The sequence below is a fragment of the Melospiza georgiana genome, chromosome 8 (genome assembly GCF_028018845.1).
Source record: "Melospiza georgiana isolate bMelGeo1 chromosome 8, bMelGeo1.pri, whole genome shotgun sequence".
NCBI lineage: Eukaryota > Metazoa > Chordata > Aves > Passeriformes > Passerellidae > Melospiza > Melospiza georgiana.
In genome coordinates this window covers 21,000,847-21,015,822 of record NC_080437.1, presented here as the reverse complement: position 1 = coordinate 21,015,822, position 14,976 = coordinate 21,000,847, and the positions used below count along the sequence as shown (strand labels likewise).

General features: G+C 42.7%; 1 protein-coding gene across 4 annotated transcripts in view; it reads right to left on the bottom strand.

Annotated features, from left to right (window-relative positions):
• PCGF5 (polycomb group ring finger 5) overlaps nt 1-14,976 on the bottom strand; it is a 65,811-nt gene that overhangs the window by 28,062 nt on the left and 22,773 nt on the right. For 3 of the 4 annotated variants that reach the window (XM_058028808.1, XM_058028811.1, XM_058028809.1), the window contains one exon: nt 5,491-5,800. In XM_058028808.1, the coding sequence (XP_057884791.1) occupies nt 5,491-5,602 (112 nt within the window). In that variant the 5' untranslated portion in view covers nt 5,603-5,800. Of the gene's footprint in view, nt 1-5,490; nt 5,801-6,251; nt 6,352-14,976 lie in introns of those variants that run through there. The other variant, XM_058028810.1, reaches the window with a different exon arrangement.

The following is a 14,976-nucleotide window of genomic DNA, read 5'->3' as shown; positions in this document are numbered from 1 at the left end:
GGGTGAGAAATTTTGCTGCAGTGAAGTTTTTTTGGGATCTTGTGTTGACAGCATAGGTTTTTAGCAAAATCTGAAAACCACTCTGGTTGAAAGATTATTTGATATTGAAAATTATTTCTCCGGTAAATTTCCTGCAGGGAAGGATATTTCTGAAAGTTCCTAGTCTGCCTTGGTTGGCAACTTCTTAACACAAATATTAGAGACCAACTAGGAGTAATGCACCTTTTGATCTCCCGTTCACCAACAGGGCAAAGTTGGTGATGAATACAGCCACAGAGAGCAGCTTGCCTTGAGGTGAGCTGAGGATCTTGAGAAAGGGTACGCACTCAAAGCACAGTTAGGACTCTGAACTTCAGGAGATAGGACTTTAGCTTGTTTAAGCTCATCAGATTTCCCAAGGAGACTATCCTTGGAAAGAGACTTAAGAGAGCTGGCTGAGCTATACAGTCCACTGTATAGGGAATTATGTCAGAAGAACTGCTTAGTGCACAAGAATTGCTTAGTGCACATGGTTCCTAATTAACATGCAAAAGTAGATCATATTAGAAGTGGAAACAAGAATGGGAAACAAAAGGATATAAAATCACTACTCTGGCACTTAAAGACAAAGGTAGGAAAGCCAAGGCTCAGCCATAGCTAAAACTGATGAGACACATAAGGGAATTGTGTAAGTATGCTAGTAGCTGAAGGAAGCTTAGACGAAATATGCCTGTTAATGAATGAGGGAAACAACTCAGGAATAGCTTATACAGAGAGGTTTGAAGTCCTCAGTATCTTTTTGCCTTGGTCTTCAAAGGCAGTGCTTGATCCTTCCTGCATACTAGCTTGATTTGGGAAGGAGGGGGATGATCAACAGCCAAGGAGCAGCAGGTTAAAGCCTACTGAGAAAGACTGGATGTACTTAAATCTACAGGCCAGGTAGGATTCACTAAGATGAAATCTTATCACCATGATCAGGGTGATTATGAGGGGTACCTGATGACTAGATAAGAGTGGTGTATTATGGCCACCTGTAATAAAGAGAGGAAGGATGGCCCAGGGAAGTACAGCTAAACAGCCTCCTCTAGCTCACTGGGAAGATGGCAGATTACATCATGTCCCTTGGAGTCAATTTCCAGCTATGTGAGGGACAAAAATGTAATCAGAAAGTTGAAACAGCAATTTGCCAAAAGCAAATCATGCTATAGGCTGGCAGGTGATGTAATAATAGCTTGTACCATTTGAACAGCAGTTACAGGAATGACAGAGCCCATCTTCTGGGGAGTGGCAAACAGTATCACAAGGAGCAATGGTCACACGTTGACATTTGGCAGGACATTCAGAAAAACTAGATAAAGACTGTAGCACTGGAAATGATTATTAAGAGAAGCTGTGGAGACTCCATGCCTAGAAATTCAAATGTCAGCTACACAGAGACATGGCTTGACCTGGTAGAGTAGTGGCAACTAACCTGCCTCCTGCATGAAGTTAGCCTAGACAACCTCCAGATGTTTGCTGATGCTTTCAACCAACATTTCTACAATAGTGTAAACAGTCTGTTATTTTTTAAGATACTAAAGAATGTTCTTGAGGAAAGTTTATTTTGCAAATGTTGTAAGTGCACACTGTACTAAACAATGGAGTGACTCAGGAGACAGATGATGGGACATGCCCTTTAGCTCACATCCAGACTGCTTCCATCAGTGGTTCTTAAAACATCCTTGACAACTGTGTAACAGACCAGAAAAAAAGATTTCAGTCCATAAGACAAAACCATTCTGTTGAAAGTAGCAAAAAAGAATTGAAGTACTGCATTTGCAGAATAAGTAATTCTGCACTAGCACAACTCTTTCCTTTCCAACAGAGATAGGAAAGTTTGCAGTTCTGGTACCCAAGTTGCACTTAGGTATTATTCACCCAGTGAATAGTGGAGTTTTCAGCCCAACATTTTCAGAAGCCCCAGCAGAAACATCTCTTTTTGAAAAGACACTAATTTCTCAGAGCAGGACTTAATATTTTCCAGAAATACAGAATATGCAAATCAACTGCTTATTCCCTGCAGTGGTTACCACTGATCACATTAGTTCCCCTATGACCACTGGAGAACATCTATGTCAATACATGCTTTTCATCTTGTCCAAAGTCATACATTGCACTCCCAGTATCTAATGAATTTACACTGCTTCTTCAACCATTAATACCTGCAGATTTTGGTCATTTGTACAATACTGCTTTCAGTCATGGCAATTAGTAAGTACAAAAAAAATACCAAAGGACAGTTAAAATCATTGTATACTGTGTATCTATTTGGGCAATACTGAAGAATCATACCTGTATGATACCACAGCTGCATTTGAAAAAAAATAAAAAATAAAAAATATTTTCTACAAGATAACTTAGCAGAGTACCTCCCTAAATTCTTCCATCACCTTCTCCTTTGCAGACATAAGATTTGCATAACACTACTGTTTTCAAGTTTTAAATTTTCCTTTCCATCACTGTAATCTTTGTATCTTGGTAACTGAAACTAGACTTTGCTTTAAAGAAACACCACCATCTTTCCTGCATTTCTACTTAAGGACCCAAATATGTGACAGATTTTTGGTGAGAAGACCTGTGTAACTATATGGCAGCTCAGTAAAATTCATGTGCTCTGACCTGGGAACTAGGCAGTGACAGAGCTGACTCAGTGAAGAGCTCACAAACCACAAAACAACAAAAGAAGCAGATGCTGCTGAGAAGAGAATGCTCCTTATGCCATTAATGTTTTATAATAGGACCAAAAGTAAAAAAAAAATATATATAAACAAAAAGATACCACAATAAAAACACTTTTTTCTTAAATCTGATTTCCGATGTAACTATTTTCCCCTAACCCCAACTTTTAAAAGTTGTCAATGTTCATTAAACTTCAACCATAAAAATATAGCTAATACGGGAATTTTCCCAGTTTCTTAAAAGAGAGAGAGAATTTAATAATATATTTATCTGTCTCTAATAAATTTACCTCTGTTAAGTACCTCAGTCTTTTCCTGATTCTTTGTCACTATTTTCCCCCTCTATCCAATAAAGGATGAAAATCTTCCTTAGCACTCCTTTTCTTGATAATGTATTTATATAAACATTTTAATTGTCTTTTATGGCAGTAGCCAGATAAAGTTCTGGTTGGGCTTTGGTCCTTTTAATTTTCTCTCTTCATAACTTCACGGTGTCCCTGCAGTCCTTCTGGGTTGACTGCCCCTTCTTCCAAACTCAGAAACTCTAGTTTTCTTACTAAGATCCAGAGAGGCTTTCTGTACAGCCAGGCTGGTCACCTTCCCTGTCAGCTCATCTTTCTGCACATGGGGACAACCTGCTCCTGGTGCCTTTAGGATTTCCTTCTCAAAGCACATACAGCCTTCCTGGACACTTCTGCCCTTCAGGACTGCCTCCCAAGGGACCCCATCAACCAGGCTATAAAATCTGCCCTCCAGACGTTCAGGGAAGTGGTTCTGCTAAATGCCCTCCCTACTTTTCCAAGAATTGAAAACTATGTTTTTGTGATTGCTGTGCATAAAGACATCCTCCAACTTTCACAGCACCCACCAGTCCGTCTCTGTTCACAAACAGCAGGTCCAGCAGGGCCTCCCTCACCAACTATGTCAAGAAGTTATCCTCCACCCACTCCAGGAACCTCCTAGACTGTCTTCTCTCTGCTATTTCCAGTAGGCATCTGTTAAACTGAACAAGTGCTAGTGACTGCGAGACTTCCCTCAGCTGCTTCTCAAATGTTTCATCTACCTCTTCATTCTGGTTAGGTCATTCCTAACAGACTCCACCATGGTACCTGCCTTGTTGGCCATTCCCCCAGTTCTTACCCATGAACATTCAACTCCATCATCACCATCACTGAATTCTAGACACTCAAAACACTCCCTAACACACTCCCTGGTGCTACCCTACCAGGTCTCCTTCCTTGCCTCTCCCTTCTGGAGAGTTTTATAGCCATCCACTGCATCCTTCCAATTGTGTGAGTTATCCTGCCAGTTTCTGTGATGGCCACTGTGCTGTAATTTTCCTGCTGCACTGTGGCTTCCATTGTTTTAATTCTCTGTGTGTTTCATGTAGTAGGGATGCAACACCAAATTGTAAAAATTAACAGTGAAGACATTAACAACTGCAAGAACAACACTGTATAGCAACTACAGGAAATGCCAAGGCAAGGATTTTAACTGATATTTATTAAAGGTTTAAAAATGGGAAATCTACCAAAAGACATACGCTTCCTCTTACTCTTCTTTTAGAAGACTTCAAATGTTATTTGGAAAGATATCAAATTCTAATGGAGGTCCAGTGAAACTACTGGCTAGTCAGAAAAAAATGTAAAAAAAACAAGCATGTAAATAAGCTTGTGAAATTAAGATGAGAGAGTTTGACAGGACCCTTCATATGTTTAATATACTTCATACATGACAATGTATGATGATGTAGTAGGAGCAGAAGACAACCTAAACAACTTTTCCTGAGACAGTTTCATTGAAAGAGATCTATTTCCTAATTAAATATTTTGCCACCTTCAAATACTTCTCTGCAGTGTGCCATGGAACACATTAGAGAGATGTGGGCCACTATTGACCAGACTAGTGTATCCATCACACATACTGCCAACAGATACATCAGTTTAAGCTTCAAGCATGGTTATATCATCAAAAGAGCACACCTGACCTAATGATCTCACCTGAGACAGACAGGCCACAGTGATATGTTAGGTGTTAGAGCCAGCACTATCACCACTAGCCTAGGGCAAACAAAAGGGTCTCTGTACTCTGCCAAGTCCAGCAGAGCTGACATACCCTCACAGAATGGGTCAGGTTGGAAGGGAGCAGACTGGGTCATCTGGTCCAACCTCTCTGCTCAAGCAGGGTCATCCCAGAGCACATGGCACGGAGTTGCATCCACACTACTCTTGAATATCTCCAATGAGGGAGCCTCCACACCCTCTCTGGGCAATCTGTTCCAGTGCTTGGCCACTGTATAGTAAAGAAGTTCTTCCTCATGTTCAGGTGGAACTTCCTGTGCATCACTTTCTGCCCATTGCCTCTTGTTCTACTGTTGCAGAGCCTGGCTCCATCCTCTTGATATCCACCCTAGATATTTACACACCTTAATGAGGTCCCTTTTCAGCCACCTCTTCCTGAGCCTGAACAGGCCCAGCTCCCTCAGCCTTTCCTTGTAAGAAAGGTACTCCAGATCCTTGATCAAGTCAACTTACTACTCTGCTGGACCTGCTCCAGGAGCTCCATATCTCTCTTGTACTGCGGAGCACAGAACTGCACACAGTTCAAGATAACCCAGACTGCAGACCAGTGTTTAGGAAACTTCAGAAGAGACTGGATTAATTAAAAATATTTAATATAAAAATTCAGTAAACCAAAACAAGCAGAGTGGCCAGATGAAACACATTAACACTTAAAACCAGAAATAAACAAAAAAACTTATGAAGGAGGGACTATTTTGCAAAGTATTACTTACAGGTATGGAGGCACTCCGTTACTGTAGTTGGCTTGATGAGATAGCCTTTACAGATATAGCAGGTGATATGAGGATTGAAATCTTTCACCAAGTGCTTCCTCTGAGTAGCCATTCGTGGAGCAGGAAACGCTGGCAGAGTGCTTGGGGCCAGAAAAGCAAGTCTGAGAGGGGCCGATGTCCACAGTTCACGAGAGCTGCGGCGCTGCACTGTGCAGCTGGACTTCTCCAGGCATTTGATCCTAATTCCACAGGTCTCAGTGAGACACGGCTCGTAACTCCTGCTCCTGTGCCGGGCGAGTCATTTTCCTACCTGTAACACACGTGGAAAACGAGAGCTCTGTGAACCTGGCCGGCCAGCGGCGATGCCCCGGAGGGCCAACGTCGCCATGAACTTGGCAGCGTTCGGGGCTGTAATTTACATAACAGCAGCCGCCGTGCGCCGGCAGCCGCGCTCCGAGGCCGTGCCCCCGCCGCGCCGGGCTCCGGCGGCCGCCGGGACGGGCCGGGGCCCGCGGTGACAGGTGCAGGGGCCGCGGCCACAGCCCGCCGGGCACGGCACAGCCCGCCCCGCTCCGCCCCGCCGGGCCGGGCCCGCAGGCCGCGCCGGGCCCGCGGGGAGCAGCCCCCCCGCCGCCCCGGCCCCGCGGGACCGCGGCCGGAGAGGGCGGCGGCCGCCCGGCTCTGCCCCCGCTCGCCCGACTCCCGTCCCTCCCCTCCCGCACCTGCGGCGCCTCCCGCTCCCGCCGCGGCCCCGGCCGTACCTGGCGCAGCCCCGCGGCCTCGGGCGGGCGCCCGGCGAAAGAGAAAGGGAAACGCCGCGCGCCTCCCCCGCTCGGAGCGCTCCCTCCTCCCCGCCGGGCTGCCGCGGCCGGTCCCGGGGCGGGCGGGACGGGCGCGCAGGCGCTGCTCCCGGCCGAGCCCGCTGCGCCACAGCCCGCAGCGCCGCTCGGGGCGGCGGCGGCCGGAGCAGCGCGGGCTGCCCGCGCACGGCGGCCGGACGGCAGCGGGGCTCCGGGCGGCGCTGCCCGCCCCAGGTGAGCGCGGCGGCGGCGCCCTCCGCTCGGCACACACCCGCCGGGACACCGGCGCCGTTTCTTGAAAATAACTTCAGCTTCTGCCCGTGGAAGGGTGGAAGTTAAACCCCTTTCTCCAGCCCGCAAACACTAAACAGTGCACTACGTTAGCCCGAATCCCGTGAAAATATGTGCGCTTTCCTCGAACCGGGACCAACTAGCCAACGGCTTAGCACGAGTAAAAGCTGTCCCCGTGGTTCAGTGCATCTGCTTTTGCCCTTCCTAGTCACAGAAATCCATCATATTACCAGGTAATTACCCATAAAACTAATGCTGCCTTAATTTTCCAATTGTGCTGTTTCTAGAAAATTTCTTTAATACTGCATTTAACAGTAATGACATAAACATAAGGAGACATTTCCTATATCAGCTGCAATGCCACCACATTACCTGCAAATGTTTTAGATCTTTGCTCTTCTGTTCTGCATTTTGAGATAAATGGTCATTTTGCAGTGGCCCTCCAGTGCACTCTTCCCTTTCATCCTTGTGTAAGTACTGCAACAGCTGAAGGCTTTAATAACTTTGGCCTGTTTCTGCCATCCAGTCCTACTGCTGAAATATTTACCAGGCAATAGATCTCCATTAACATAATTTCAATGTCTGAATCAGGTGCATCAAAAACTGTTACAATTAAAGTTACAGTGCAATGATGAATGCATGATAACCCAGACAGAGCAATTCAACAGAATCTGAATGATTTTTCCCGATAAAATGTTCATCTTGTATGAGGTTATTTCTCCACAACATGAACAAAAGTTTATATAGCTAAAAATCTTTTGAAGCAGCACAGAATCATAGAGTATCCTGAGCTGGAAAGAACCCACAAGGATCATTGAAGTCCAGCTCCCTTCCTGCACAGGAGCATCCCTGAGTCACACCACGTGCCAGGAAGCATTGTCTAACTGCTTAACCAACTCAGGCTTGGTGCTGTGACCTCTTCCCTGGGGACCCTGTTGCAGTGCCCAACCACCCTCTTGGGTGAAGAACCTTTTCCTAAACCTCCCCTGACTTGGCTTCAGGCCATTTCCTCAGGTCCTGTCACTGGCCACCACAGAGAAGAGATCAGTGCCTGCCCCCCTGCTCCCCTCAAGAGGAAGCTGCAGACTCTATGAAGTCTCCCCCTGAGCCACCTGCTCCTCACAAGGCTTCCCCTCTAGACCCCCCACCATCTTCAGAGCCCTCCCTGGACAATCACTAGCAGCTTTAGATCTTTCTTACATTGAGGGGGCCCAAAGTGCCTCAGCACTCAGGGTGAGGCTGCACCAGAGCAGAGGAGAAGGGGTCAGCCCCCTGCCCAGACTGGCAGGGGATGCTGTGCCTGATGCACCCCAGGATTCAGTATAGCTTAACGGAGTTGTGTTTTGATGGTTTAAACCTTCTACTGTTACCTGTTATTTGCAGATTTATACCACAAAACACACACTGACAAGTCACAGGCTAAACACTAAATAGAGAAAGAGACAACAAAAACTATATACATATCATGGGAATATTTTCATTAGTCACATTCAGTTGGTTTAGTAGAATCTGACGTATTTCAGAATGTGCATAAGAGTGGCCCTGCTCAAATGTAGTTTGATACAGCATTATTAAACTTATATACATACATTTAAAACAGGCAGCTGCTGATGCTCTCCTGGCTGTTTCCAAACCACTGCATCTGATAAGACTTTTTTTTAAACTAAATTATATTCTAAGTGGGATTTCATAGCATAGTTTATCAAGTGTCCCATTTGAGAAAATAAAGAACCCAACATTTTCTAAATGAATTAATTCAGCTGGGCTCATGTTTACACGGTAATGGATGCACAGTATTCTATTCAAGTACATTAAAAACTCAGTTATGTCATTCATTATACTGTGTAGGCCATGCAGTAATGCTCACACAGCAGTTGGGATACTTGCAGACTACACAAGTGGTATTGATCCCTGTAAGTCAGGCTGAAGTCCCTCTTTTAAGGACAAGCAGTCCCATGCCAGGTAAGTGATAGCATACATGACAAATTCTTGCCTCATCTCTCCACAGTGCAGGAACTCAGTCCTGCTGGTACCAAGGTGATGCTGACTGAAGGTGATGAAAGCTGAGGCTTTTAGCACCTTTCCAGACCACAACATAAAGAGCAAATGTGAAGCAGCACAGAAGAAGCTCTCATTTCATTATCAGAGGAAAGTAGATCCTTAAGTACTTTTGCTTTATACGATCAGGAAGCAAATTATGTTAATAAATGCCTATGAATTAATTACAAATTCAAAGATAGTTAACTCCTAGCACTGCATGCAACAGGTTTATTTAAACATACAGGTCCATATATGTGATGTGAGCATTTTGATCTACTTATAGCAGTTCAAAGGTAACAAGAATAGTGTTTGAATCAAACAAGGCATTCATTTCATATTATGAAAGAAACAGAATTAAGAAATGAAACAGAATTAAGAAATGAACATCAGAGTAGATAAGTACCATTAGTAACAGGAAACATGGTGTCCTGGTTCTCTTGCAAATATTTCCTCAGCTCATCTGGGTTCTGAATTTGTTCACAGAGGAAGTCCCAGGCTACTGGGTCAGAAAATTCCTTCAGGGTCTGGCCCATTTTCTCCCATTCCCCACAGCACTCAGGATTTTCCATGCCTGGGTCAGGCATGTCCTCAACCCCACTGGACATCTCAGCCCTCACTCTAGACAAGATGCAGACTGTATAGAGGAAGCTTACCAGATAAAATGCCAGGAAAGTAGTCTCTTTAACATTCAGGGGAAACAAAATATTCTCAAAAGGTGACATAACAGATTTAAAGAAGAAGGAGAGGAAGGGCTGGGAAACCCCATCCTCTACTCCTCCTCTAACAAACTGGGTGCAGTTACCAATAAATCCCCAAAACAGGCTATTGAAGCTAAGATGAATAAACAACAGACCATGCACATTTTGAACAAACCCCAGTACCTTTGTTAACCCTCTATAAATCATAATCATCATATCCAGCAAAACAGCAATCCTAATCAGTGGCCTTCTTCTGTAAAAGCTACATGTTAGGGACAGTACTGGAGCTATCTGTGGGTAAGAAAACAAGGCTAAGTATAGGGACCAGAAAGACATCAGTGCCTCAAGCCGGAGAGATGTTATAAATTCAGGCAGCATGGCTACTGACTGCTTTATCCCAATACAGGGTAAGTAAAACCAAAATGCAATCAGAACAAGTTTTTTTCTACTTCCTCAAGCCCCACATTAGGTACCAAAATATTTGTTCTGGTTTGAGACAAATTTGGCAGAAAACACCCAAAAGGTGTCTCCTCTGAAAAGGCAGATTCCAGCAGCCCTTCCCCCAACCAGTTCAGGAGAAAATCTCCTTGAAGAAAATGGAAAAAAGCTGTTTCTTTAACAAGCAAAGTATTCACAAACCTGGAAAATGGATAATATTAAACAATAAAACGTCTCACTATTCTGAAAAGATGGCAAATTCAGAGAGTTCTTCTGTGGTTCAGAGGGTTCTCCGTGGGTTTGGCTTGGCTCTCACTCAGTCTCTCCAGAGCTCAGGCCTGTCCAGGCTGCAGTGCTACTTGTGGGGGGGGGGGCCTGAGCAATTGTCCTGGTGTTCCAGACCAGGGAAAAGCTGAGCAGTTCCAAAAAAAAGACACTGTCCCAGGAAAAACTTTCTTGACTCAGGTCACAGATGAGAAACCAGCAAAGAAAAGCTGCCCTGCCTCTATCCATGCTGCAGACAGCACACCAAGTGAAAGGAATCTGGGGAGAAAGTGAAGCTTCTGCAGACAAAACTGCACACCACTGCTTCTCCCTCCCTTGGCTCTTGGATCTAGTGTTAAGGCACAGAACTCAACATCCAGCACCAGCAGATGGTGGGGGATACAATACAGTATCATAAAGTCACCCTAGGACACATGGTATGACAGAGCTGGTGACTACAGCCCTCAAATGAGGGGTGAAAATACAGCTGCTCTCATTTTTCTGTTTCTTCAACTTTTGACTCTCTCATCAAGTGACTTTCCCTCAGAATTCCTCAGTGTTCTCTAACACAGTGCTTACTTTTTTTAAAAAGCCAAGTCCTTTTTCACATATATGACTTTCCTAACACATAGAAATGCTGCTTTCTAAGCATTACCATCCTTGAAATCCCTAAATAACTACTGTATCATCCTGATGTGAAACAGAGTAATTACTTACATTTAATATCAATAAAATGTATCTTTTGAAAGGAACACCCAGGACAAACAAAAACTTGTGAACTCCAAGCATTTCATTAAAGCAGTTATATTACTTTTTGAAATATACCAATGCTCATTGTCAGCTCCCAAGTAAATTTGAGAGACAAAATAAACATTGATCAATAGAGCCAAATTCTCTGCAAAATTTTAAATGAGTGAATAATACTAACTTTGCAAGAAGATCCACATTGGTACAATGTTACATCCTTATCAAGCTACTCTAGAGTCTCTTTCTAGCCAAGTCTCCAACTACCCTCCAGTTATCCAAAGAGTTACTTGTATTTTGTAGATGAAAGAATTACTGAAATCCATCTGAACTAGGAAACTAATAAAAAAAAAAATCCTTAGTTTTCTTGATAGAAATTGTGAGGCAATCTGAATGGCATTTAGAGAGAATCACAGCATTCACCTTCACTGGATACTGATTCTCGACATCTGATATGTCATTTTAAAGCTATAGATGCCATTCTATAGCTTTAAAAAACTTGAAATGTCCACAAAATTCCTTAGGTTGGAAGACATCTCTTGAGATCATCTAATCCAACCTGTCTGCTCAAGCAGGGCCAGCTAAAGCAGGTTGTCCAGGACTGATTCCAGCTGGGTTTTGACTGTGTCCATAGATGGAGCTGTACACACTCTCTGGGCAATCTGTCCCAGTTTTGATCAACTTGATAGTGGAAAAAAAAGTTTTCTTGTTATCAGATAGAATTTAATGTGTTTCAACTTGTACCTATTACCTCTTTTCCTGTCAGTGGGCACTACTGAGAACAGTTTGATTTCTTTATCTTCATTTCTTCCCATCAAGGAATTACATATGCTGAAAAGATCCACTGAGACTTTTTTTCCACAGCTGAGCAGTCGCCGAACTCTCCACCTCTCCTTATATGAACAGTGCTCCAATACCTTAAAGACCTTTGGGGCCCTGTGGGGCTCTGAGACTTGCTTCATGTCCTTCTTGTTCTAAGAACTGGACACAGCAATCCACATGTCACTTCATCAGTGCTGCACCACAGACAGGAAAATCAACCTCCCTCAAACTCCAGGCAACCTAGATAAAATTACTGCATACTTACTCAGGTAGGAAGAAGAGTTCACATATAACCACCTGGGATCTCTCATTTCCAGTGTTGAATTCCCAATCAAGCAGAACATTATCTAGAATAGAACACTAACTGGGTTGGCAGGACCTTTGGACATCACCTGGCCTAATGCCTTTGCTCAAAGCAGGTCTAATGTTAAAGTTAATTCAGACTGCTCACAGCTTCATCCAAAGAAAGTCTGAGTATATGTAAGGATGGCAATTATACAAACTGTCTAGGCAATTTGTCTCAACCCCTGACTATCCTCATTGTGAATTAATTTATTTGGGTCCAGTTGGAATTTTCCTTGCTCCACCTTGTATACTTTCTCATATATATGACTAATTTACTAGCAGCAAGTAAACTTAACTCTTACTGCCATTATCCAAGTCTTTGCCATAATCTTGGGATGATGTGACATATTTCTTTGCTTTTTAGGCAAAGAGTACTAACATTGTTTATCATATAAAAATAGTAGCATGCTCAGAGTGAAAACTGCCTTTGATTTGATAGGAAACAATAGGAATCAGGCTACTCTTATCTCCATCAGTTACTCATGAAAATGATCAGCAATGAGGTTTTACATTTCCACCAATAGGGTTTTTCTTCCTCCTCACTAAGCTCTCTATAAGAAGCCATATATTAGCACATAATAGCACTTCTGGGACATATACAGCATTTCTTAATGCTTACTCTTCTTTTATAGCCTAAAGTAAAGTAGCAAAGCAGGTTGCAAAATGCCAACATCTGTATTATTAGGCCATTGACAAATACATAAACAAGAAAAATGCATTCAAGAAGTACTTCAAGTGAAAGGTAAAATTGTGTCACACAGTGTTCCAACTGTGTTGAACTAAATTCCAGGAACTTTTTACAAGTAAGAGAAATCATAAAGTAAGTTCCTACAGACTTTATAATAATTGGCTGCTAGTAAAGAAGAGAGACTCAAACAAGTGACTCCAGCAAGGGAAAGATGAGCAGATCTGTATTGTTAAACATTTCCTTAGCACCCTGAAACACTGGTCAGCCATAGCACACACTGTCTCTTCCCAGCTAGGGAACCAGAAAACAAGAAACAAGGTCATAGCAGTGGGAGAGGGAGATTGCCATGCAAGGGAAAAAAACCTCTGAAACAAAAATTGACTAGAAATTGTCACAAGCATGAAGGAGACAATTTAACTTCAGTCACTTGTATGCAGAGGTTGAAGGGAAAAAATATCTGGTTTAGAACATATTATTAGCTAACCATTAAACATATTGAGGGAAGATCTTGTGACCAGTTTGACATACCTCCCTGGAAACAGCAAATTCAAGAACTGTGATTATAGGCTTCAGAGGTATTGCAAGTATAAAAACAACAATCTATCTCAGCAGAATCCAAACTTTTCAGCTAAAAGCAGCTGTAGATTTAAGTGTGATGGGCATATTTTAAAAAGGTATTTATTTTCCTTCTGTTTCCTTGATTATTTTGTCACTATTCTGGATTTTTATTTTGAAGAATATTTGGAATAGGCATAATTACATACCTCAGACACAAACATATTCAGAAGCTTCCCAGAGGGAGTGAGACAAACTTAGAAAATTTTACAGACCAAATGGTCTGTTCAGTTACCCCAGTGTCCAATGCGTGAACTGTGATCAGCTGTTGGTTTCTGGTTTGTTTGGGTTTTTTAAAGCACAGTGCAGGTATAGATGGCCATGTAGCCAAGCTGATTCTTCATGTGCAAATAACCTAATTGACATTAGTTTGGCTTTAAAGGCAAAAACTTTGTTATAGTATAAACTTTGTATTGTGCCACAACACAAGTTGTACATTGGTTTGGTTTTTTTCCCCATAGGTAATTGATTTTTGGTGAAGTGGGGTTAGCCTTTGAAGCATCAGAGACTGCTCACAAGGGGTGATACAGTTTCAGGTGGTTTACAAGATAAAAAACCAAGATGCCTCCATTTGTCTGTGTGCTTGGTTAAAAACCAGTGATCTGTGGTGGAGTTAGGATCTCTGGGCAACTGAAATACTGGTGGTATTCTCAACCTCTCCTGGATTTATCTCATGGCATGCTGACTTCCAAGCACTTCACTCCGCTGTGCTACATCTCCTTCACAGGGTATTGGAAACAAATATTTTGTGGTTCTTAGCATGTTCTGTACGCTGCAAGGGAGCAGGCATTATTTCAGAGTTGCCTGATTGTGGAGACTCACAGGGCATGATCAAAGAAGTCTTTTACAGTCCTGTGCTTTAAATAAATTTCTAGCAGTTCTGTATAAGCACAGAATCTAGCAAGTCTGCGTAATTGGAGCAAGTAATGGTGGTGTGCTCTGGTAACATCTTAAAGAAGATACATAATTTGAAACAATTACCCTGGTTCTTAATCAGGTGTTGTCCTTGCACCACGAACATCTTGCAACATCAGAATTACATTTTTGGTTTCCAGTCATTTACTTCACTTCTAATAAAGAGTTTATTAGACTCTCTCTGAATTAATGGAAATCTCACTTGTGAGATTTTTGTTATTATATAATCTCCAATACTTAACTACTTTACCTGTTGCTATCTGATTATATGCTTCTGCCAGTTCAGTTTCCTTTTACACTGCTCTCTACAATAGTATCACCTGCTTATTCTGAGGCTTCTCCAGAGGAAATCTGCTCTGCAATTAATGCTACTTCAAGTCTCCCTGCTACTCCACAATGGAAAAAAATAAACCAATCAGTGATACTCAGAGCTACATTATCAGAAAAATTCCAGTGGTGTACTCATGCACAGAGCAGCCTGATACAGCTGTTGTCTGCATGGGAAAGACTATGTCTGCTCCACAGACTTCCAGGATCTGTAGGTCACAGAGCAAACACTTTGCCAATTTGATGTATGACTCCTTCCAGGGGAAATGTATTTCTATAACAGTATGAACATAGGTTTCAAGTTTGCTAATGAAGTCACAACATAGTTTATGCTTTTTCACAAGACATCCTAATGGATACTTGCTATAATTGTATTACTTTTTAAAAAATCCTTGTTTCTGTAAGTAATATATATTTTCTTCCATTCTATACTGCATTGTACACATATATTATATAAAAATACCAACTACAGATAATATTTTTCCCCTCAAATTATCAA